At 42.4% G+C, this 25,067-nt stretch overlaps 1 protein-coding gene across 8 annotated transcripts in view; it reads left to right on the forward strand.

Moving 5' to 3' along the window:
* Nucleotides 1-4: 4 nt before the first annotated feature.
* Nucleotides 5-25,067, forward strand: part of IFT122 (intraflagellar transport 122) — a 31,720-nt gene continuing 6,657 nt past the window's right edge. For 4 of the 8 annotated variants that reach the window (XR_014226738.1, XR_014226739.1, XM_082288880.1 and 1 more), the window contains exons 1-22: nt 5-150; nt 395-461; nt 1,625-1,709; nt 2,525-2,603; nt 3,374-3,450; nt 3,884-3,950; nt 4,698-4,844; nt 6,740-6,815; nt 7,351-7,542; nt 8,230-8,368; nt 8,968-9,170; nt 9,645-9,782; nt 10,495-10,659; nt 11,504-11,701; nt 13,319-13,459; nt 15,144-15,197; nt 17,440-17,601; nt 20,393-20,559; nt 21,418-21,589; nt 22,172-22,274; nt 23,796-23,936; nt 24,925-25,022. Coding sequence is in view for 6 of the 8 variants with exons in the window: in XM_082288880.1 (XP_082145006.1) it covers nt 110-150; nt 395-461; nt 1,625-1,709; nt 2,525-2,603; nt 3,374-3,450; nt 3,884-3,950; nt 4,698-4,844; nt 6,740-6,815; nt 7,351-7,542; nt 8,230-8,368; nt 8,968-9,170; nt 9,645-9,782; nt 10,495-10,659; nt 11,504-11,701; nt 13,319-13,459; nt 15,144-15,197; nt 17,440-17,601; nt 20,393-20,559; nt 21,418-21,589; nt 22,172-22,274; nt 23,796-23,936; nt 24,925-25,022 (2,712 nt within the window). In the remaining 2 variants the exon portion in view is untranslated. The other 4 variants (XM_082288883.1, XM_082288884.1, XM_082288885.1 and 1 more) reach the window with 4 other exon arrangements.

The following is a 25,067-nucleotide window of genomic DNA, read 5'->3' on the forward strand; positions in this document are numbered from 1 at the left end:
GCGGGGTCGGGGAGCGGCGCCCGGCGCGGAGCGGGCCCGGCCGGGAGGGCCGTGCCGGGCGGTGCCGGGCGGTGCCGGTGCTGGGTCCGGGCCGTTCTGGGTCCGGGCGATGCGGGCCGCGCTCACCTGGCGCGACAGGGCCGAGCAGTGGTGAGCGGCCCCAGGGACAGCCGGTGTGTCGGCCCGTTCCGCTCCGAGCGGCTCTTCGGGGCGGGGTGGGGGGGTCCCAGCGCGGGGTCGGTCCCGGAGGTTCCTTGTGCTCGAGGAGTTTGTTGGGAATCACACCCACGCTCAGTGTGCCGTTACCAGCGCTGGCCCTGTGACACGTCTGACGGGCAGGGAATGTATTTTCTGTCTCCTGACACGGGGTTCTTGGTTTGTTTGTTTCCCACAGTATTTACGACCTCGCGTTCAAGCCGGATGGGACCCAGCTGATAATTGCTGCTGGAAACAGGCTGCTGGTAGGGAAACCTTCCTGTCCTCTCTCCTTTACAGCTGTATGAGCATGATTTCTTTCACATTAACTTATGAATATAACCTATCTAAAATCCCCTTATCTCTGTCAGTGCAGCCTCACAGCAACATACATATTAATGCAGGCCAATTCTAAAGTGTTTTGAAGCTTTTTAATATTTCTTACCAAGTCTTAAGCTCTATTTCTAAAAGTAATGAGATTTAAGTTATTTGCGTCATCTCGTCTTCTTGTGCCTTTCCCGAGGTTTGAGATCCATAAACCTGCCCCCAGTCCTGGCACAGAGTGCAGGGGCTGTGCTCATGCAAGTTGCATTAAAATCTCTGTGACGAGGGGAGAGACTCAAGCCCATGTCCTGGCATTGTGGTGATAGGAAAGACGTGGGAACATTCAGCTCAAGCTGTCTGTGGGTCCTTGGGGCTGCTGCAAGAGCAGCTCAGGACCAGCTGCTCACAGGTCTTGCAAAGCTTTCAGATGAGGCAGGTGTAGGAACTGCAGGAAGGGATGGATGGCATGGTAGGATGATGGATGAATGGATGTTTGGATTGTAGAGCTAGAGTTCAGCACTGCAGGACAGCAAGTGTTATTTTCAGGGCTAACAGAATGATGTATTTAGTGATGCTCCTTAGCAGTAATTTATTGTTTAAACATCAAATGTAGAGAAAGATGTTTTAACAGCAAAATGTAAAATATAAAAATAAAAGATAAAAAACCCAATGAGATGTAAAACAAGCTGCCAAACAGGCTGTTGAAAAATGTCTTTTGTGTGTGTTATTTTCTAGTACTGACTCTTCTTTCTTTCTAAGAATTGTCATGTTACAGAAAGCTGTGTGCTAGAAAACATTTGTCTTGTATGAACTGTATGCAATTCAAAAAGCAGACAGAAAAGGAAGTGCATCATCTGTTAGCCTTCAGTAATTCTATATCCTAGTCCTCACACTGGAGGTGTTTAAGGCCAGGTTGGATGGGGCTTGGAGCAACCTGGGATAGTGGAAGGTCTCACTGCCCCATGGCAAGGGAGTGAACTGGCTGAGCTTTTAAGTCCCTTCCCACCCAAATGTGGTTCTGTGATTCACTGAAAGGTTTTTTTGTGTTAAGTTCTTTTGTTTGTATGTTTGGATCGGTTTTTTTTTTTTCTCCCCATTTGAACAGGTGTATGATACTTCTGATGGAACCCTAATTCAGCCTTTGAAAGGACATAAAGACACTGTGTACTGCGTGGCTTACGCTAAAGATGGTAAATAGCACTTTGGGGCGTTGTTAGCCTGGTTTGTAAAGTGCATCTCTCCCATTTGTGATTGTCCATTGAAATGGAGAAATGGGGGTTGTTTCAATTACAGCATGTGAGTGCTGGAGGCTTGTTCTTTAACAAGTACTGGGGTTTCTTGTCCAGTGGAGGGTTTGATCCGCTGTACAGGTGCTACCTGCACAGGTACCTGTAAGGTCACCTGTGAACCCAAGAGCTGTGCTCCCACTGCCCCTCCCCTTTGACTTCAGTGTTAGGTTTAGCACTGGGTGAGTGTATGTTCACGGGCAACGTGAGGAGAAGGCTCACCTCAGAGATTCCTGTTTCTGCTACTCATCTGCCTCTGAGTTTTATTCCTGTAGTTCTTCTATCCCAGAGTTTCCTGATCTCCTGGTCCTTCATATGTTACCTGCTCACTGCACTGTGCTTCCAGTTCTCTCACTGTCTATGACTCTCATTCAGCGGGACTCACTCTGTGGGCTTGGGGGCCTTCCTGGAGCTGCTGCTGTTTGAGTGATGACAGTTCCTGGGACAGTGTACCAGTTTAACTTGTCACTGTTCCCATCAATCTCCAGCCTAGGGATGGACAGCACTGGAAGGACTGTTTACTGGCAAGGCCATGGAAATGGTACAGTACAGCCATTGAACTCCATGTGGCTGGGAAGGCACATCCAGGCACTCAGTGTCAGCCCCATTATTACTTGAGCCTTGTCAAGTTCAAGAACTTCTTGCTCTCTCTTTGATTGAGTATTTGGAGTGAAAGTGATTCTTGTATGTGTGGGATTTAAATTATCTCTAATTCTTAGGCAAGCGTTTCGCATCTGGCTCTGCTGATAAAAGTGTGATAATTTGGACTTCAAAGTTAGAAGGAATTCTGAAGTACACGTAAGTGATGCTGTTCAGTTCTGTGCCTCAAAAGCTGATTTTGATTATGCACTGCTGCAATTAAAGAGCACGAGCTGTTAGATTTGGGAGAAGGTTCACTAAGGTCAGAGAAAAGGGGTGATAGGGGAGGGAGGAGGAAAAGAGCAGCTGAAGCATCTGAATGAGGCAGGAAGGCAATTAAAGGCATAAAAGGCAGAGGGGAATCCAGAGAAATCTGTGAATTTAGAGGGCTGACAGAGAACTAGGGAAAGTCAGAATAGGTCAGAATAAAATGAAACATAATATGACCAGTCTTCTATAATAAACTGTAATTCTGGCTCAAAGATCAAATTAAAGATGGGTTTGGCACTTTTGGTGTATTTCAATCATCTGGCTCTGTTTTGAGTCAGCCCTCTGAAGCAACAACTTCATGTTCTGTTTCCTGACTGCACATTTATCAGGAGTTGGTTTGTGTTAGCTGATCACTGCACAAAGCCTGCACAAGCACACTTGTTTAGAATTTGGATACAACCTTCAGACATCTTTCACAAACGACAATTGCTGTACAGCTTTAGCTAATCTTGATGAAATACAGTGAATCCTGTGACTTGGAGACAGTTTTTATAAGGTTTATTACTGATTTACTTTACAGTAATAGCAGATTTTCTTGATGTACTGTAAACCAATCCAATTACTTTGGCATCTGCTGAAGCTTTCAGCTCACTTGCTGAAAGTCAGAAAAGGGGCATTTAAGAATGATTTATTGAAATCTGATTGTAACTTCATTCTAGGCATAATGACGCTATCCAGTGCGTTTCATACAATCCTCTCACTCATCAGTTGGCATCCTGCTCATCTGGGGATTTTGGTATGTCTTCTCCCTTGAACTTTTCCCTTGAACTAGTGAATTCCATTATAGCTGGATAGCTAAGCTAACCACAGATAGATGCAGCTCTATAACTCCAGAAGAGATGGGACACAAAGGTACCTAAAGTTCAGTGACATTGGATACTGATTTAAGTCACTTAAATTCAGTGGGAAAGAACAACGTAGTGAGGGGCCACAGGATAAATGTACGGCTCTGTTACTGGAATTTTTTGCAGACACCCCCTCTGTTACTTAGATGGATTTTTTTTTTTTGCCATTTAATAATAAATATTATGTATTTAAGTGTCATTCTAACAGTGGACAAGACTTTGATGCCTCTAAAATCCCAGCCGAGTTCTCTGAGAGTATTAGTTTCCAGTCTGAACACTGGCACGCACATACTTGTCATTGGGTTTTTGTTTTCTTTCATCAAGGCTTGTGGTCTCCTGAACAGAAGTCAGTCTCTAAACATAAAACAAGCTGCAAGATTACTTGCTGTAGGTAAGTGTATCTGTGTCATTTAAGTTAGTTTCAATACAAACCATTTCAAGTCAGATGGAAGCTTTAAAAAAAAAGACTTTTCCCTCCTTCTTTTTCAGTAGCAAAGTGCTGGGTTATGCTTGGTCCTGTTTATAACCAAATCATACTGAAGGCATCAGAGACCTATTCTGGTCTTGAGCAAGCGTCTTAGGTTCTCTCTCCATCTGGTCATCCATCTTGTACAACAACAGTACAATGAAATTGGAGGAGATATAATTGCAATTTTTGTTTGTAGTTCATTCCCTGTCCATTTGGTGTTTTCAGTTGAAGGAGGTATTATCATTGGGGAAGCTGCAGCAAGGATTCATTAACTGAAGTCATTCATCTGACTGAAGAAGAGACCAGAAGAGACCCTAGGCCCCCTCTGTCCAACGCCAGACAGTTCTGTCTGATCATGTTCTAAATGTGGCTTTTAAAGCATTTTGGTCTGCTCCCAGACTGCCATCCCCAAAATGTTGCAAATATTGCAAGCTTTAATTTATTTTACTTCCGTGTATATGATAAAATGTTCTTGATGAGTGTGTACTGTTGCTATAAATGTGGATTTAGATGTATAAACAAACTGTAGGATTACTAGCTACCTCCCAGAACTCCCCCTTAGAAATATACTTTAATCTGGCATTCCTGTGTGAGTGTGCTATATACCATCCTGCCTTCCTGCTGCTGGTTTGTTGTAGCTTACTCTTCAGTATGTGTGTGTTTTCTCAGCTGGACAAATGATGGCCAGTACCTTGCTTTGGGGATGTTCAATGGCATTGTCAGCATAAGGAACAAAAATGGTGATGAGAAAGTGAAAATAGAGCGACCAGGGGGCTCTTCCTCTCCAATATGGTCAATTTGTTGGAATCCTTCCAGGTAAATAATTTCATCCTTCCTTTTTTTCATGCTGAATAGATTATCCTTGGCTCATTGATTGCAGAAAGGCTTGACTTCTATCCCAGCTGGAACAGGTTAATGCCATCTGTGTTACCTTTTTTAAGTGATTATATATTGGGGTTTTGGCTTTGCTGCCTGTCTTCAACTGAATGGAGAACCTGGGAACAAGTTACCTTTTAGATTGGAGATGTGGGATTGTTTAGGTTGGAAAAGCCCTCTGAGTCCATCGAGTCCAACCATTCCCACAGCACTGCCAAGGCCACCACTAACACCTGTCCCCAGGTGCCACATCCACACGGTTTTTAAATCCCTCCAGGGATGGGGACTCCACCACCTCCCTGGAGTGCTGTGCCAGGGCTGGACAACCCTTTCAGAGAGAAATTTTCCCAGTACCCAACCTGAGCTTCCCCTGGCACAGCTTGAGGCCATTTCTTTTGTTCTCTCCCTTGTTCCCTGGGAGCAGAGCCTGGCCCCCCCCGGCTGCCCCCTCCTGTCAGGGAGTTGTGCAGAGCCACAAGGTCCCCCCTGAGCCTCCTTTGCTCCAGGCTGAGCCCCTTTCCCAGCTCCCTCAGCCACTCCTGGTGCTCCTGACCCTTCCCCAGCTCCATTCCCTTCCCTGGACACGTTACAGCCCCTCAATGTCTTTCTAGAAGTGGGGAGCCCAAAACTGACCCCAGGATTTGAGGTTCCACCTCACCAGATCTACAGAAACATTTTTTTCTTGTTTTGTACTCTTTTTGGTTAATTTTTTTTTTAAGGATTTAGGGGTAGGTTCTCTTTGGATTGGGGGAGAGAGAGGGGAGCTGTTTTTTCATTTGAGTTCAGAGGGAATGTTCTTCCAAATACATGAACCATCAATTGCTATTGCAGTAGGTGGCAGAATTTTTGGAGTAGAGTAGATGAAGAAGAGGAGGATTCAGTTCACAACTATTTAGAGGAGATCCCACTACTGGATCCAGGCTTGGCAGTAGGCAGGATAGTCAGCCAGGTATAGAAGACCACAAGGAAAAGGAGGTCTCTTTCAACTTGTGAATGAAACTTCAAAGAAACATGAGTACCTCTATTACCTGGAACAGCACTTCATAGGAAGGACTAAGGGCAGAGTATTATGCAACCTCAAATATTCAAAAGATAGGAAATTCTAGATCAATAGTTACCAGTATGGTCTTAGTTTGTTCTGCTAGTATGTGTTCATCATGACGTAGGTGTGTGCTACCCCCCAGGTGTATGTGGCACGCACTGACCAAAGGGAGGGTGACTTGGCTTGTCATTAGGGGTTTTTTGTGATTGTTTTATATTCAATCCCTGGCTAGAGGCATAGTATGCAGCAGAACATTCAGGTTACCATCTCCTCCTAGGCAAGGAGCTGTGGAGAAGGTGACTCTCCTGTTTTGCTCCAAGCTGAACAGAACATGTCAGACTACTGGAATTAAATTTGGGACCTGAAGTCTTTCCTCAGCCTACTGTTGGCCTCACATGAACATTTTATTCTGATAATTGCAGTTCACTCTTGCTCAGCTGTGTAGACTTTGATGATGGCCTTGTACTCCTGTAGCTAAATCAGAATGTGGGCCTAGGTGCTTCACCTGTCAAGGGATTGTTTGCTCCACTGTGTCCACTGCTCACACAGCTCCAGCTGAAGTGATGCTTCAAGCTTTGGGTCATTCCTATAGAGGAGACTCGTTTTGATTTTGTGTCCCCAGGCTGTTTTCCACAGGTTTAAATGACAAACTGCTGTCCTTTCAGTTTGTGACTTCTAAAGAGTAACATGAAGTGAATTCTGCTAGTCTACTACTTGGTTCTGTGGCTCTAAGAAGTTTATTTAAAAATTGCTGTGGAATTGCTACTTTTTTTTTTTTTTTTTGTTTTGGCAGGGATGAACGCAATGACATTTTGGCTGTGGCAGATTGGGGTCAGAAGCTTTCCTTTTACCATCTGAGTGGCAAGCAGGTATGTCTTAGAGAGTTTATTCAATACTCACAGGGTATTTTTGGTTCTGTTTTGTGTCCCACAGTCAAAGTGTTTGCATACTGGTGCTTTATTAGTTACATTAAATGTCTTCTGTTTTCCCAGCCTTTTATGAGTCTACTGTTTTTTTAACCATTTCTCCTTCAGCTCTTGTTTCTCACATAGCAGCTCAGCTGCTGTCTTGCAGTTCTTCCATTAAAGCCCTTACAGCTCTGCTGGCTTCTGTGACATGGTTCACTGGTTTGAAGAGAACCTCTTTGTGGTTTTTTTCAGCTGGTTAAAGGGGTTTTTTGAGTTGTTGCGTTCTGAGCAGAATGATTTGGGACTGGAGGGATTCTTGGACATATTTTAGAACTGCCTTTGGGAATCCTAATATAGCCAGTGGTTCTGGGTATTGAAAAGCCATGCATGGAGGAGACGAATGGTATGAGTGATGGCACTTGTTGCCTTCAGAAAAAATGAAATGATCCTTTTGTTAATGTTTTTGATTGGTTTTTTCTTTTATTTTCCCTTGTAGATTGGGAAGGACAGAGTGCTCAATTTTGACCCATGCTGCATCAGCTACTTTACTAAAGGAGAGTATCTCCTGCTGGGAGGTTCAGATAGACAAGTTTCTCTCTTCACAAGGGACGGGGTACGCCTGGGCACTGTGGGAGAGCAGAGCAGCTGGGTGTGGACCTGCAAAGTTAAACCAGACTCCAACTATGTGGTGAGTAGGGACATTTTTCTGACTTTTTCACAGGGAATTTGTCACCTAAAGTAAGATCATACATTTCAAACTTAGTTGCTTAGACATTCCTACCGAGGCAGTAGAACCTGAGCAGTGTCTAGGGAGATCCTAGAACTACCACTGGAATTACAAATATCCTGCAGAAGTACAACCTGAGCTGTAAGAAGGATATAAGGAGCATAACACCTGCTGTCAAGTGGTAAGACATTTACTGTATTTTGATTAAAAAAGAGGAGGGAAAACTAATTAAAAACACCAGCTAATAGCTTCTGCAATTGACCAAATCTAATTCCATGATGGGTAAAAAATATGTACAGGGCAACTGTCAGCCCAAAACGCTGCACTCTGAGTCCTGTACAAGTGGGAAGAGAATGAAGGCAAATCTAAAAATAAACAAATACACCCCCTCTGCAAAATACCTAACCAAAACCCCAACCAAATGAACCTAAGGCCCCCACCCAGCATGGTGTCTCCATGGTCTGTGGGGAGATCAGTCCTCATTCTGCATTGCACTTGAACCACGGTTAAATGTAAGTCAGCTGTAATTGGTGTCGGTCTATACATTATGCAGGAAGAGGGACATGGTGTTCGTATAAACACCACACACTCTCCCAATTCTCACCTGTATGTGCCAATTAACTAAAATTATTGTCTTCTTGTGTTCAGGCAGTAGGATGTCAGGATGGAACAATCTCCTTCTACCAGCTGATATTCAGCACTGTCCATGGCCTCTATAAAGATCGCTACGCCTACAGGGACAACATGACCGATGTTATTGTCCAGCATCTCATCACGGAACAAAAAGGTAGTTCTACACTTGCAGCCTCATGTGGTTTGTTTTGGCTTTTAATTTATCTCCATCAGGACACTTGGAACACACACTGCATGTACCTGACAGGCTGTTGTCACTTTGGCAGTCAAACCATGGAACACACTTTGCACGAGGAGAGCACAAACTTGGGAGTGTGCAAGTTCAGCACTGACAAGTTTAATGAAAGATGTGGGATTGGCAAAGATACTGGGAGGGACAGGGGCTTTTAAAATAAGATTTTAATCTCTGAAAATGAGATAAAAATACTATGTGTTACATTTAGCTTTTATTTTCTTTACTTGTAACCTCAAGCATTTGTGCTTTTTTTGTTTCTTCATTTCTGCTAGCTTTTTATGGCAAGGAATCAAAGTACTGCTCCAGACTCCAGAACATGCTGTTGGCAAGTCATAAAGGGTGGTAAACTATGACAGGGATAGTAGATTACGTAGATGCAGAGCAGCAAACGTACCTGATCAGGAATGTGCTTTGAATTTTAGAGGTGCTCTAGAGAGATTCAGTTTTACTTTTCTGATTTCTGTATGTTATTTTTGTGTCAGCTTATACTGTATCGCTTTTTTGTTTTTTGTTTCTAGTTAGGATAAAAGGCAGAGAGCTTGTGAAGAAAATTGCAATCTACAAAAACAGATTAGCCATCCAGTTGCCAGAGAAAATCCTGATTTACGAGTTGTACTCGGATGACTCTGCAGATATGTACTATCGGGTGAAGGAAAAGATCATAAAGAAATTTGAATGTAACTTGCTGGTGGTGTGTTCAAATCACATTATTTTATGCCAGGTATGTGCCTTAAAAGCTAGAGTAGTCCTGGGCTGTGTTCAGTGTTCAAGGCTGCTGTCCCAGTCAGTGGCTGGCAGGATGTGACTGCCCTGTGGGATCTGTTACAGCTCTTGCCAAGGCAGTCTGGCTGTGCCATGCAGTGCTGACATGATGCTGGGCAGCTACTGTGGCATGGCTCAGGTGACTCTGCTTCAGTAAAACAGGCTCTCTAGTGAGTTTGATAAATTAGCACAGAATCCAGGGGTACTTTTGGGTGGGAGAGAACTACTAGTAAAAGATTGGGGGTGTTTTGTTTTTGTTTGTTCATGGGATTGGAAAATCTTAAAGAATTCACCCATTAAATTGAGTATTTAACTGTGTGATTTTTGAATGTAAAAGTAGACACACTGCTAGTGTAGGTATAAATGTCTCACGTCAGACACAGATTTTTGTCTTCACCTCCGTGCTGTGTTTTATGTCTTGCTGTGTCCTTAGGAGAAGAGACTGCAGTGCCTCTCATTCAGTGGTGTTAAAGAACGAGAATGGCTGATGGAATCTCTCATTCGTTACATTAAAGTAATTGGAGGGCCTCCAGGAAGAGAAGGCCTCTTAGTTGGTCTGAAGAATGGTCAGGTAACACATCATGTCTGGTATGTGTTTTTTCACTGCAAATAAAATGTGTTCTGTGCTCTTAGAGGGAGATCTTAGGAGCAGCAGGCCTAGAATTTTATTTGACAATCTCATTTTGGGATTAAAAATTCATTACTTCTGTCTTTCACATTCTGTGACAATAAAATTCATACAAATATGTTTAACTGTGCCTAAAAGTCTGTAAGTTGTTAGTATCAACTGACAAAAATTAAGTTCCTGGTGAACTGAGAGCAGGTTTGCCATTAGTTGGGGTTGGAGGTGGGTACATGTCTCCTGATGACCACTTGTGAGGGTGTGGCTGTTCTCCAGGTGTAGGTGCTGTCTGTTTCACACGCCAGGTGGCAGCTGGAAGTGTCAGACTGGAGCCCAGAGGTACTGATTGTGAGGAAGTTGAGATCCTGTGTGTGTTCTCTATGTTTTTTATTAATGTATTAATGAAACTGTGTAACTAGTGGAGGATCCAGGATGCATAGCATCTGATTTATCTGTATAGGCTTGTGACATAGAGCATGTTGTAGCAGCCAGTCTGCTCAAGAAACCTCAAACTGGAAGCATTTCCCTAATTTTATTGCAGTTTTTCTCTGAAAAGCTTGCAATTTCACACTTTAAACAGCACCGAAGTTTTTACCTGCTATGCTGTTTCCCGTTCTAGGGATAAAAATGTCTGGAGTGACTTTGTTTTAAATCTGTCTAGATCCTGAAGATCTTCGTGGACAACGCCTTGGCGATCGTGCTGCTGAAGCAATCCACGGCCGTGCGCTGCCTGGACATGAGCGCGTCCCGGAACAAGCTGGCCGTGGTGGATGAGAACGACACCTGCCTCGTCTATGACATTCATACCAAAGAGTTGCTGTTTCAGGTAAAAATTAACAGTTGTTGGGGTTTTTTTAAAAGGTGGCGTGGGAGGGCAGGAAGTATTTTGGAGCACAGAACATCCCGAAAGTGTTGCTGCACAGGAATTCGTTTTAACTCATTTAAGATATTAATCCCATCTTGTAGAATTTAACTGTGATCTGTTTATCAAAACCACCTTTTCAGAGATGTTGGAGTAGGAATGAGAAGACAGGAAATCTATGTGAGCAACAGGTGAATAAAGAGCACTTAGATATGTGACCTTTTCAGTTTAATTTAGAACTCTGCCCTGGTTCCCTGTGAAGCATTACAGTTAAAGAGCATTTTAGTTTTATTAGTACGAATGGAATTAAAGCCTGAACATCTTTGTTCATCTGGTGTTCATAGGCTATAAAAGGAATCATGATAATGCTCTCTTCATTGGCAGTTTAGCAGTCACTTACTAATGTTGATTAAATGTTTTCATAACACACTGGATAGCAAGGATGGAGTGCTGCAAAGATAGGGTCTGTAACTTCCTTTGTGTAATGGACTGAGGAAATGATCAATTAAATGTTCTAACTAACAGTATATTATTGTGGAATTTGGTATAATGTTCTACAGTTTGATAGTAGACATCACTAGTAAATATACATAAAAGGCAAGACAATTATAGCTGTGTATTAAAATGTAAAATACGTCCCTATGAATCTGTTTAGGAATATTCTAGGCTTTAGGATATTGCAAATGTAAATAATTGGTGTGTGTACACACCAGGCTGTAATGGGTCAAACGTTGTAGCTGAAGGAGGCATGTTTCTTAGGAAAGATGTGATTGCATCAGTTGTAATCCTGAGTTGTTTTGCTCACTAGGAACCCAATGCTAATAGCGTGGCCTGGAATACCCAGTGTGAGGATATGCTTTGCTTTTCTGGAGGGGGTTACCTCAATATCAAAGCTAGCAACTTCCCCGTCCACCAGCAAAAACTGCAAGGCTTTGTTGTGGGTTACAATGGCTCCAAGATCTTCTGCCTTCATGTTTTCTCTATGTCAGCAGTTGAAGTTCCGCAGGTAATCCTTTAATCTCATTAAGTGTTGCTTTATATCTCATAAACATGAATGTTTAACAAGTGAAGAAGCTTTTCTGAGATTTACTTGCATTTCATTACTAAAATGATTGCAGTTCACACTTCCTTCGTTGTTATTTAAGTTGTATTGTGTGATCTATTTTATTTTTGTTTCTTTGGCATTAATTAAGCTAACCTCCTTTTTGCTGTTGGTAATTGTTTCTGATTCTCCCTTTCTACTTGCAAATGCACGTAATCTAATATAGTACAGGCCTTACCTCCTGCAGTATTTTTACTGTGTTCTCCCTATATGACTTTTCCCCAGTTGTAATTTCATTTTTCTTGAATATATCAAATACTGTCTTACTGTTGCTTCATCTAGATATGATTAGGCAGTATTTAAACTGTATATTTTAGTCTGAATGTATAGTACATGTGTAGTCTTTATAATCGGAATTTAGGGATTACTTTCCATAAAATGCTGTTTTCTGTGTCATGAGATGCAATGGAAGTCCAAAAAAAAAAAAAGGGAAAAAAAAGCAAAAAGATTGTGACCCTCTGCATCCAGGCGTGTGCAGGATTTGCCTCTGAGAGTCAATGAAGGAGGCAGAATGCCCTGTGCTTGTACTGACTAATGCACACCTGTGTTACAGACCCGTCTGTCCCCTGAGGCCCTGGGCAGGTCCTTGATGAGGCTCTGGGTTGCCCAGGGTGGATGGCAGCCACAGACAGGGTCACCAGGCCTTGAACACTCCTGTCTGCCTTTGGCGTGCTGTAGGCACTGAGACGCCACAGAATTACTGTGCAGTGTCACAGAGGCAGCTTTTCCAAAGCTATGCTTTTGGAGAGAGGGAGTACCAAAGGGTGTACAATTTTCATATAAATGGATAAAAATAACACAGAAATGGACCTGTGTCCTGCTGGGGTTGCAAACCCAGGTTAAGGCACGAGTGTTGCAGTGCTCCCTGTTCCCTCAGAGGGCTCGAGCTGTGGCTGCAGACCCACATCTGTCTGTGTGTGCCACCCTGCAGCAGCTGGCAGTTCCCTGCTTGGATTTCCTTTAGGGCAGGGGCAGGTCCTTGAAAGCCTGAGTGTCTTTTGGGCCTATATAGCCACAGTGCTGATAGAACAGCTTTGTCCTCGAGCTTGGGGCAGAAGGGTTACTTCCCATGGCACCCTTCCTGTGTGTCTGGGTGTTTCCAGGGACGCGTCGCGCCCAACAGTGGTGCCACACCTCGTGCTCTTGGCCTTTGCAAACACACTGCCCCTCCTTTGCTCTGCTTCTGTAGTACTAAAAAAGCTCAGTGTATGTCATATTTAGTATGTTCAATTCCCAGAAGAATTCACATTCTTAACTATTTCCTCATATTGCAAGGAAGTGAAGATTTCAAAATGGATGAGTTTGGAATGTCATTAACCCAGCTTGTTTAAAGATATGATCATGATCACCCCAGAATGTTGTTCTGTCTGTGTACAAAACCCAGATGTTTATTCTCTGGGCAGCTTGTAATGGTTGTGATTAGAATATATCTTTTTTCCCTCCAATGTTTGTAGAGAATTTTATTAATATATCTCAGTATTATGCTTTCTGATACATGTTTTTTTCTATGGCAATCCTCAGTCTGCACCCATGTATCAATATCTGGAACGAAAAATGTTTAAAGAAGCCTATCAAATTGCCTGTTTAGGAGTGACTGATGCTGACTGGAGAGAGCTGGCCATGGAAGCCTTGGAAGGGCTGGAGTTTGAAACTGCTAAAAAGGTAAAGCATATATTTACTCGTTTAGCAGAAAGCTTGGGGTCTTTATTTATATTTTTGTGTGTGTGTGTGTGTGTGTATAATGCTTGTTTTATGACTGGAAGTGGTGTTCCTGGGTTACTGTCTTGCTTGTCCTTCGTGTGTCTTGTTCCACAAACAAACCAATTGTTTGTTCTGTACTCAGAATTTTGAGATGAGGTTTTGAACTGAAGTCTAATGTATCTCTCTAGATAAATGCCATGTTCTAAATCAAGGTGTTCGATAGAAAGAAAATGGTTTTAGCTGGAAGATGTGTTAGTGGGTTTGGGGGAGCAGAACTGGGAAACCGTTCAGCAGCGCCCAGCGGGTGGCAGCACAGGATGCTCAGCTTCCCTACTACTACAAACTTGCCCTTTTCCTCCCTAAATATTTAATATAACCTCAGTACAAATGTGAAGATTTCCTGTGCTTTGTTATCTACCCATTAACGTTCTGTGAAGGTCGTGGTGATGGGATAGTGTCATTTCAGTCCTTTTCTGTGTGGCATGCCTTGCTTTGGAGAGTGGTCTATGAGAGGGCATATACTGAAGAACTGAGTTTTTCTCTGGTATAAAATATTTCCCTATTTTCTTTCACCACCTCTTCTCAAATAAGTGAGAGCAAACTGAGTTCGGTGTCATGAATATTGTATGAAAGACAAAGCATTCTAAAAACACACTGAGAATGGTCTGTAATGATAGGTATCTTTTAATAACAGGGGTGTTTTTTTTTTAAAAAGGAAATGAAATGCTTTCTTTTTCTTTTTTTTTTTTCTAAGTGGAGGCATCAGAATAATTCCAGTCTCATGTATGGCTTTATGCAAATAGATACTTTTAAAAAGAAGTTTTCAGTGCCTCCTTGGAATTTTAAAGTAGTGCCCTCTTAGAATTAGAGCGGATTAATTCGAACAAAAGCAGCTTCTTGACATTAAAGGCTCTCATAGCTCCTAGTCCAATCCGATGTAAGCAGAATACACTGTGCCCTCTTAAGTATTAGTTTGGTTGGAAATCTTGAATGTGCAGCCCAAAGAGTTAAATTTCTGTTTTGTGATGCATGTCAGGAATAAGTGCTGAGTTGCTGCAACTTGCACGTGACTTTGCCACTTGAGACTTTGGGTTGCACATTCATCTCCATTTGCAAAGATATTACACTGTCTTACAGTACTTTTATCTTATCGTCTCCTTACTTCCTTTCCTCTCTCTGAGCTCCTTTCATGCTGGATTTTCGGAATGGTTTAAAAAGTAGAAGCATATGCAGCAGGCTTTGGCAATACAATCAGTTATGTCCCCTTCCTTGTAATAGTTTCCTGAAATTTCCTTGTCTGTGTCGCACCTCACATCAAAATGGAGAAGCTATAAAATAGCCAGAATAAAAGCATGTAATATTTTAATTGACACTTTCTATTTCTTGGGGGACTGGTATGCACAGCTCCTGTTCCCTGCTGTGCTGCTCATGTCAGGGCCGAGCTGTTCTGGTTGTACCTTGTCTCCTTTCCTGCAACAACTCAGGGGCCACAGTCATAGTCAGAGCCCCCTTCAGGTTTGGGACTACACAAATTCAAACCCAGCTGTCATTTTTGCATGAAGACAGCTTGATTCATGCAGAATAATATTTGGGTTTTTCTGGGTTTTCAAATTAATGCCTTTTATTATTTTATTATTTTCAATAGGCATTTACCAGGGTACGAGACCTTCGATATTTAGAACTGATCAGCAGCATAGAGGTAAGCCAGTGTTCAAGATGGTGTATTTTCTTAAACTTATTACTGTGCCAAAATCACTACTTCCTGTTTTGGAAGGACTTTTGTTTGGATAGTGCTTCTGACTGTTGGAGATGTGTTTGAAGTGAAAAATCCTGATTAGTAGAGGTGACTCAAATTCTAATCGTAGGATTGGAACTTCATGGACCAGAATGTGGATGTGGGATGAGAACTTCTGAAACTGTCTTCAGGAGAACTGGAAAAACGTTCAATATTCAATTAATAATTGGTAGAGCACTACTTTGCTGACAGAGCTTAGTACAGAATACTTCATAAACATGAGTTCATTAAGCTTTTCCCTACCCCCTGGAGGTAGGTAATTACTATTATCTCCTCCTTGCAGGGACAGAAACAGGCTCAGAGAAATGAAGTGACAAACTCATGGTCTCATGACAAGTCTGTGACAACTGGAAATAGAATTTGGGATTCCATACTTCCATACTGTGCTCTAATCACTCCTTCCTATTCTTTTCACACTTCTTGATAGAATTTCACTCAGCAATAACTGTCTGTCATGAGCACTTGAAAACACATACATCACCCTTGTCCTTCTGCAGCGATGGCAAGATAATGCTTAAAGATCTGCATGGAGATGGCATAAAGGGAGTTTTTATTCCTTGTGTTAATTAGATTTACACCTTCTCTTAAAGGATACACTCCTTGTCTTCATGTCTTCAGAGCTGCCTGCTGCTGTCAAAATGCCAGCTGGTTGCAGTGAACTTTTCTCTAACACAGGACAAAGGTCTGCATTAAGAGCCTCTTCTTCTGTTGGTTTTCTTTTTTTTTCTTTTCAAGGGTGTAGGTAGGTGAGAGTGTTCTCTCACCAGTAGTAACCTTTCTTTTCCACATATGCTTCTCCAGATCTGCTTTTATTGAGGATATTCTGGATTTGTTGTGTCATATCCTGTTTAAGAAAGATTCCCCTTATAAGCAGGCATAAACTTATTTTCACATGTCCTGAAAATGCTCCTTCTGCAGTGAGTTCTACATCCCCACTTTCTCTCACCTGCAGTGGATTGGATTCCTTTTAAGGCTTGTAGGGGTGTAACTAAGCATACATCTTCCATTAATATGATGGTTTTCTCTCAGTAATGACACTTTTTTTTCCTAATTGATGACAGAGAAACATAGTTGCCGCCTCTATCTGGCAAGATTCTGTGGAGTCTTGTAAAAATGGTGTAACAACTCCTCAGATTTTTCATTTAACCAAGTTTTTGAAGGGAACTTTGAGCACCAGCTCAGTGTCAGCCCAGTCAGTAAGTGTGACCAGGGAGTGATGGCTGAGCCCCTTTGGCAGCAGAGGATTGAATTTGGATGCTTGTGGAACGCTTTTCCCCTTGCATGCAGTTTTCTTTAAATCCAGTTCGCAGCTATGTGTTTGTCTATGATGTGGGCTAACTGCAGCAATAATTTTATGCCAGGCAGGGTAGTGGAGTGTGTCCAATACACGGGATAAGGCACACACATTGAAACACACACGTCCGTGCAAACCTGTGTCCTGGGTCCCTCCCAGTCAGGGTACTGCTGCAGTTTGATTCGTGTGACTCTGCACACACATGAAGGGTTTCTGCTTGGCTCTGCACTCACACTGTTCTCATGGTCCCTTCCCAGGCAGTCAGAGCAAGCAGTTCTGGTTACCAGAAGAGCATGTACAGGTGCACTGGAAGTGACTGGTACTGACCCAAGTCCATGAGCTCTTGCATGTGGGGAGAGTGGAGGTGTCACTGGTTTGTATTTGGAGGCAGGCTAACATACTTTCTGAATCTACTTATTGCTGGCAGTTACCCTCCTGTTTGTCATCCCACCTGCACATATTGTTAATTTAGCCAAATTATGTGCTAGTGACTTTGTAGGGAGAAAATGAGGAGCCCATCAGATGCCTTTTTTAAAATAGACTGGTGTAATGATAGCATGTGTTCATTTTCCTGTGTGAAATCAAGACAAGTGATTTTTCATCGCTTTGGTTTGTATAGTGACATTTAATTTTGCTCTTCGTAATTTTAATTAAGGAGAGATTTAATTCTTTAATTATAAATTCACCAGAAATGTAGGAGAGGTGTAATTATGATATCCCGTTACAGGTTTTTAATTATTAACAGTTAAAATCTAAGCCTGAAAATCTAATTCCTCAAGGGCTGTTTCTCACCTAGGTCCTGATCATCTAGAGTATTTTCTACATCTCTCTTCAGTTTTTCTATTCTTCCAGGACCGGAAAAAGCATGGAGAGAACAACAATGACCTGTTCCTGGCAGATGTTTATGCCTACCAGGGGAAATTCCATGAGGCAGCGAAGCTGTACAAAAGGAGTGGCCATGAAAACCTGGCTCTTGAGATGTACTCTGACCTACGCATGTTCGACCATGCAAAGGTAGGACTTGGCACCTGAACATTTAAATGCAGAAGTATTGATTTACCTGTAATTGTTTGCAAAGTATGATCCTACAAAAGACTTTGAAGAAATGTGGGCTTTGAATTCCAATTTTTTTTTCTCAGGTATTTGTTTGGAGTTCATTTGGCTTATAAGGGGAAAAGTGTCTCTGGCCTGGGTGTAACAGTGGCATTTTCCTTCAGAGTCTGCTACCAAGGCAGCAGGTTGTGTTTTGTAGAGTCTCAAATATGGCTGTGGAAATTCAGGGCTTTTCAGTGGATTATTTTGGTGACACCACCAGCAACTCTTGTGGTTACATAGCATTATCCATAGTAATTTTCCTTCTTTTAAAACTAAAAATTTTGGGTGTATGACTCCTTCTTCTACCTTATCTTACTCAAGAATCCCTTTTTATTTGTTTGTCCTCCAAAGATGACAAGGTAGTACCCATGTTATAATAAAAATATATTTGTGTCAGAGTAAATCAGTTCTATATCGATGCATTTTAAAAACTGCATAATATGCTAACCTAGAATATTTTTGTTTACTACAGTATTTTTTCCAAAGATTCAGTGTCTTGGCTTTTTTTTAAACTCTGTTTCCATGTAGGAATAAATTGAATATAATTCTAAAAAGTCATGTTTCTGTATGGTGATAAGAAGCATTACTTGGCTTTTAAGTCTCTTCTATGGTGTTTTCTTATCAAAATCCCTGAGAATGCATGCACTGTTTAGTCTCATTCATCACTCATCAGAGCCTTATTCTGCCCAATCCGGGACAAAGAATTCACCATGACATGCACAGAAGCTCTGTAGCAGAGATTCCCCAAGCCATGCTGCAAAGAGATCTTTTTCTTCCAAGAACTCAACAGAAACATTTGGGGGCTTTGCTGATGTAAGCCCGACTTCCGCTATTTTTGGCTGATGAGTCTTTGTTAGCTTCAGTGTTTTGGCTCCTCTTGAACATAAATTTAATTCATACAGGAAAATGTTCCCATAAGTCTTTGTAAGAACCTTTTAATTCTTGGCTGTAGTCATGTCTATATTTAACCAGTAGAGAGCAAGAGGTCTCATGTCTCCTGTACTTCAGAGTGACTTCATTCAGAGAAATTCAAGATACTTCATAAGGCAGCTTGTGCAGGGAGTGCACAGGACATGGAAGGACATGTAAAACCCCCTTGTTGGCCAGCTATTTATCCAAGGAAAGATATATGGGGGAGGGGTGTGTTTTTGTGGTGGTGTTTTCACTGATGCTGCCAGAATTATTCAAAGGGACCCACAGAACCTGGTTTCTTGTGCATGACTTTGATGAGGTCTGGACGGAAGGTCCACACTGGAGGCAGAGGTTGGGAATCCTTTGATACCTGGTCACAGGTTCGTTATCACAGCGCTGGATCACTAATTACTGGCAACTCACAAAAAACCTGTTTATGCTGTGAGAAGCTGAGCTTAGCCTTTGATTTTGGGCTTATTTTGGTGACCTAAGCTGGAAAACAAGTCATGCCAAAGAGGTTGTTTGACTTCACTCTTCAGTGCAGTTTTCCATATTCCAAGGCTGTCAGGATACCTGTGTAGCTCTTCCCTGGAGCAGGGCTGTGCTGCAGGAGGCAGGCCTGGGGCTCATTTAGAGCTGGCACAGATGGGGTGCAGCTCTGGCTGTAGTGGAGAACTGCTGAATTGCAGTGGTGAAGCAGATCTGGTGTGTGGGTGCTCCTTGTAGAGGTTTTTGCCCATTTGTTGCTTTGGTTTTGGTTTTTTAAACCTCAATCAGAATTTACCAGAAACACAGAGGATACACAGTTTTCCACTCTTTTTCCACCTGTCATTTCTCCTCTGTTCTGATTTTTCTTTTGATAGAAGCTGTTTAATGGGCAGTAGCCTGTTCTGTTAACAGACAAAATTGCCCTTAATCGATCTTCTGGTGTTGAAGAGGGGCTTTATACTTTTTTCCTGGCACATGATGTCAACAGATGTGAACCATATGGTGCCAGAGCTTTAGTATTGGCACAAGAAGCTGAACTAACTATTAGAAATATTTCCAGAATGGTTGTCAACACAGGGTCCAGGCTTGGTGTTTGCATTCCTCCCACAAGTCCAAGCAGTGCTTCAGAGCACTCTCACTTTTGAGCAGCTGTGGTTCTGTCCTTGCAAAAGAACTTCGTTGATATATTTTTAAAAATATCTTGTTTTCTGCAAAGACACTTGATAATTACCTCAGCCTTTAGTTGATTGGTGGTGGGGCGTCCTGATGCCAGCATATGATTAAGTGGATGTGCTGTTGTTAACTGAGCATGTGCTGGGACCAGCTCGTCTTTGAGAATGAATCCATACCTGCTTGGCTTGCAAGAGAAAATCTGAAACTTGGAATTGATCTGTTAGAGTTTTTAGATTAGTACCATTTTGTTTTGGGAAGGCCTTTTCCTGACAAGCTTGCAGAAATCTTAACTCGTATCCACCGAACCAGGCTCAGCAGAGAGCAGGAGGGGGCATTAGTGTTGCCTCTGAGGCACCTGCATTGTCCTTCTCTGGGGCTGGCCAGAACCTCCTGCTTTTTGGTTTTTTAATTGAAAACTGTCTAAATGGGAGGTTTGCCACTGTTTCCTCCCAGACCCAGGGCCTTGATGATGAGCTGCTGAAGGCTGGCTCGGTCCATGTTGCTCTCCATGGAGTATTTCTGTGCCTAGGAAGCATCATGATATCCATTACAAAAGCCTTTATGTATTTTAGAGTTTAGACTGTAATGACGTTTGTGACCAGAAGGTAATGCAGTCTTTTGTATTGCACTGTTGCAGGAATTTCTGGGATCTGGAGATCCCAAAGACACAAAGATGCTGATAAAAAAACAAGCAGACTGGGCCAAGGATATCAATGAGCCAAAAGCAGCAGTGGAGATGTACCTCTCTGCTGGCGAGCACATGAAGGCCATCGAAATCAGCGGGGACCACGGCTGGGTGGATATGTAGGTTTTTTGCCATCTCAGAGATAATATATATTAAAAGCTTGAATGAGATATTATGAATTCCACATAATTTTAAAATAAGACCATATGTGTTTGGTATCTGCCTTTATATCAGGAGTATCTGAAACACATCTATGATTAAAAATGTTTTAAAAGTTGCATATGTTTAAGAGGGTAGGGCCATAAATATATTACAAAAACAAATGCATTACAGCAGTGAAGAGTATGCATGGATTCATCTCCAATATGAGATTGTCTAAAATAGCTTGAATGCCGTCAGTAATCATCACAGCAGTAATTGTACCTGGTAGCCCATTGCTGCTGTTCTCATCTAGTGGGTAAGGAAGTCACCTGGGGCACGGAGTCTTCAGAAATTCTGTAGCTGCTCCTGTTGCTGGTCATTTCTCACCAATGTAGGTGGCACTTTGGGTCATTTGCTGAGCTGCCTTAAGATCTTGGCCAGGCCCCTCAGCCTGCTCTTGCCTCTGTTTTGCTGTGTGGCACCACAGGGGGTGATGTTTATTCAGGAGTCTGTTGCTCAGGTCAGGGTTGGGGAAGTGTGTCCTGTGCCACTGAGTCATGTAGGATGTGTTCCCTCCTTCTATCTGCACAGCTCTGCATGGAGTCTGAGATACAGAGCTGAATGTGTGAGTAAAGAGGGAAGGAAGGGGTTTGAGTTTGCAAGAGGAGAAATGCTGTTTGGAATGTTTACTGAAACTGTTTAAAGGGTGTAGCATGGTAGTACTATTATGATGTTTATTAAATGTTAACTGATTAAAGGTGAAGTTATGACAATAATTAAAAGGCAAAGCACCAAGGCAGAATCTGAAACATCTGGCTTCTTTCTGCTGAGTCTAGGTTAGTCGAAATTGCTCGAAAACTGGATAAAGCTGAGCGTGAGCCTTTGGCCAAATGCGCCTTCTATTTTAAGCAACTTGATAACCCTGGCCATGCTGCAGAAACCTACATGAAGGTTGGTGACCTGAAAGCATTGGTCCAGCTCCACGTGGAGACTCATCACTGGGAAGAAGTAAGTGTGCCCTTGATTTCTGTTTTGAAAACCACTGCTTCTTACTGTCACTGGTTGCAACAAAATAGGGAGGCAAATGTCTGGCTCCCCCAGCATCGTAGTGAGGGAGAAGCAGGCGGGAGGGAGGGAGGGAGGGAGGCTTCTGCAGAAGGATTCAGAGTATCTCAGTTAATCGTGTATGCCGGCATGTGTTTGGTGGTGGTGTGGTTTTCTGAAAGTGAATCTAATTTGCATTTATAGTGTTACTTCAATTTCTTTAGAAGATGTATTCAGTAAAAATACAAATATTTTTTGTCTCTTGCTGGGAAATCTACTAAATTTCCTGGATAATCACTTTCAAGTCTTCCTGTTTCAATAGTCAGTCTGTTATTATGCTAAGCTACTTTTCTCTTGTTGATTGCTTTCTATTTTAAAACACATAAGTTTTCTATTAGAGAAAATATGGATTACACTCTCTATTGTGTGTATATGTTTTATTATGAATTTTATTAGAGCTGAAGGATTGATGCCATGGAATATTCTAAACCCTTGAACTGTTTAAACCTTGCAATATTCTAAGAATGATTTTTTTATTTATGTCAGGCATTTGCTCTGAGTGAAAAGCATCCTGAATTCAAAGATGAAGTCTATGTCCCTTATGCTCAGTGGCTGGCAGAGAATGATCGATTTGAAGAAGCCCAAAAAGGTGAGAATGTCACTGACAGATCACTGCTCGCTCCATATTTGCTCCATAGTTCTCCACTACAGAATATGCAGACTCTGCCTTGGCAAATTTCTTATCAGTGGTATTCAAAACCAAATATAATCCATGTTTTCATGCTGGTTTTAAAGTAACTGGAAATCTCCTTATTTTATAGGAAAGTGTGATGGATGTATCAAAAATTATGGCATCTGAATATATGTCCAGATTTTCTATCTTGTACATCTGAGTGTGGCATGTAAGGGGTATTTGGCCTATAATCCTGTCTTAATATTTTTATCCCACAAAAATTCAAACATTAGCAGCCGTCTTATAAACCTGAATGAAAAACATAATCTTTCTTTGTATTTAGGTAATACTGGATTTGCACAAGTAAAGTTTTCCTGTTTCTTTAAGCTTTTTGTGGGGTTTGTTTGGCTTATAAGATTACATTTGAGCTGTCAAGTTTCCATCCTATGGAAAGGCTTCAAAATTCAGTCCACAAACTGTTCCAGAGACAAGGAGCTGTTGAAGTGAGCTCTGTGTGAAGCCAGGAGGGCTTCAGTGCAGTGCCTTGGCTCAGGTGCAGTTCCATGTGACAGCTGCACCTGCTGTTCCTGAGCCAGCTCGGATCCAAGCCTGGCGTAGAAGGGCCCAGGTAGGGAACAAGCTGGGCCTGATCTGTCTCTGCACAAGACGAGTTTGTGTCTTGGCATCAGGACTTTGAGCACCTGGTTTAGGGCAGTGGGGTAGTTTGCACTCTCTGAATGCAGGTTATAGGCCCCATTTGTTCCACAAAGCCCTGTGCTGCTGGGGCTCAGCAAGTGTAGATGCCCAGAACTGGGGGAGCTGGAGGTCCTCATGGGACTGTTGCAGTCTCGTGTGAGGTCTGGTTCGAGCTGAGCTGGCTTCACTCAGGCAGCAGCAGTGCTGTGGGGTCGGGTTTTTCGGGGGTTGATTCCCCCCCAGCCCCATTCCTTTATATGAAGACTGCATTGGCCAAATGCATGTTTGCCAAGTGAGAATTGAGGGTGTTACTTGGTGCAGCAGCAAAGGATGTGCTGTTAGTAAATGACAGAAGGGTGTAGTCTGTGCTGTACTCTTTTAAAATATTCAGCACAATATTTTTAAAGTATTCATACACACCAGAGCACTGACTTCAAACAATTTATTGTAGTTTTGAGTAAAGTTGTGATTTGCAGTGTTTGGAGATCACTGTTGTTTGTACAGAGATCTAATCATCACAGCATCTTCCCTCTTTTCTATTTAAAAAACCCCCAGCAACCAGTATTGTACATACTCCTTGAGCTCAAGAGTTGCTGAGACAGTGTAAAAGTTTCAAAATACCTACAGATTCTTCTCGTGTTCCATTAGTGTCACTGCTTTCAAGGAGGAAAATACCAGTGTATAATCCCTTTTATCCTGCCCTGGACAGAGTATTTGATAGGGGCTCTCAATTCAAAAACATTAATTTCCGTTAATTGATATAATCACACTGTAAACCCCTCTTTGTTTTGGGCTCTGTAGCGTTTCACAAGGCTGGCAGGCAGAGAGAGGCTGTGAGGGTGCTGGAGCAGTTAACGCACAACGCCGTGGTTGAAAGCCGATTTAATGATGCAGCCTATTATTACTGGATGCTTTCCATGCAGTGCTTAGACATAGCCCAAGGTGAGTCACTGAAAGGAAGTTGGTGTTTGTTACCTTATTGTGCACGTAGACAAACAAGTCCTGCATTGTGATAGCATTGCTGCAGCTGCTTCACTGCTGGGTGGTTTGGTTTGGGTTTTTTAATGCTGTACATATCTCAGGCTTGTGCTATTTTTGTAGTCCTCTGGTTTTCCCATGTGCTAATTTAAAACAAATAAACAAACCAGTGACATCAGCAGGCATAAGGCTCCTTCTGAAGTCTGGTGGGATGATAATTGTGCCTCCTGAGACCATGTGTCTTCCTGCACCTTCCCACCACACCCATTGCCTGGAGGGTTAACGTGCTAGTAAATAAAAGATGTTGGAGAGTAAGTTACCTCAAATGTTCGAACATAGGTTAGGGAGGGTACAAATTATTTCTGACAACAGGTAAAACTTATTGTTTGCTATCTGTCATCTTGTCTCCCAAATGTATTTCACTGGGAGAGAGGTGTTAATAGTTAACAGGTGTAGTTTAGTGATAATGAATACAGAGGGTTGGGAATACTGCCTTTTGCCTGGTGCTCTAAGTACCTTTGGTTTTAGTTCAGCTGATCTGTCACCCCTCAGATGTTTGAGATGCATGTTTTTCCAGATGGCTTAGTAGTGTATTTGGTGTTTGTGAAAGTTTTCAAAACTAATTTTATTTGTGAACTCTGGCATTCTGGAAGAGGTTTCCAGGGATGCACACCTGCTGCTTTCTGCCTGTAGCTCAGCTGTAGCCTCTGGCTGTGTCAAACCATTGCCTCAACTGTTCTGTGTTTTGCCGTGCTTGTTTCAGGCCAGAAGTTTGCTCAGAAGAATAACAACTCTGTAAATATATGATTTGCTTGGGTAGCTGGGGCATACTTGAGCTGGTACAAAGCTCCTCTGGCAGTGCAGGTGCTAAAATCATGACAGGTTGTTTTCTTCCAGCTGAGTCTCATAGGCTGCTCTTTGAGACTGACACCAATGCCTTTGCCTCCTGCAGAGAACGAAGGACAGCAGACTGAAATGTTGCAGAAGTTTCATCACTTCCAGCATTTGGCAGAAGTTTACCATGTCTATCACTTTATTCAAAGATACACTGTAAGATACTCACTTTAGAATTGTGTATTTATGCTTCCTGAGCTT

The sequence above is a fragment of the Coloeus monedula genome (assembly GCF_965178545.1).
Source record: "Coloeus monedula genome assembly, chromosome: 11".
NCBI lineage: Eukaryota > Metazoa > Chordata > Aves > Passeriformes > Corvidae > Coloeus > Coloeus monedula.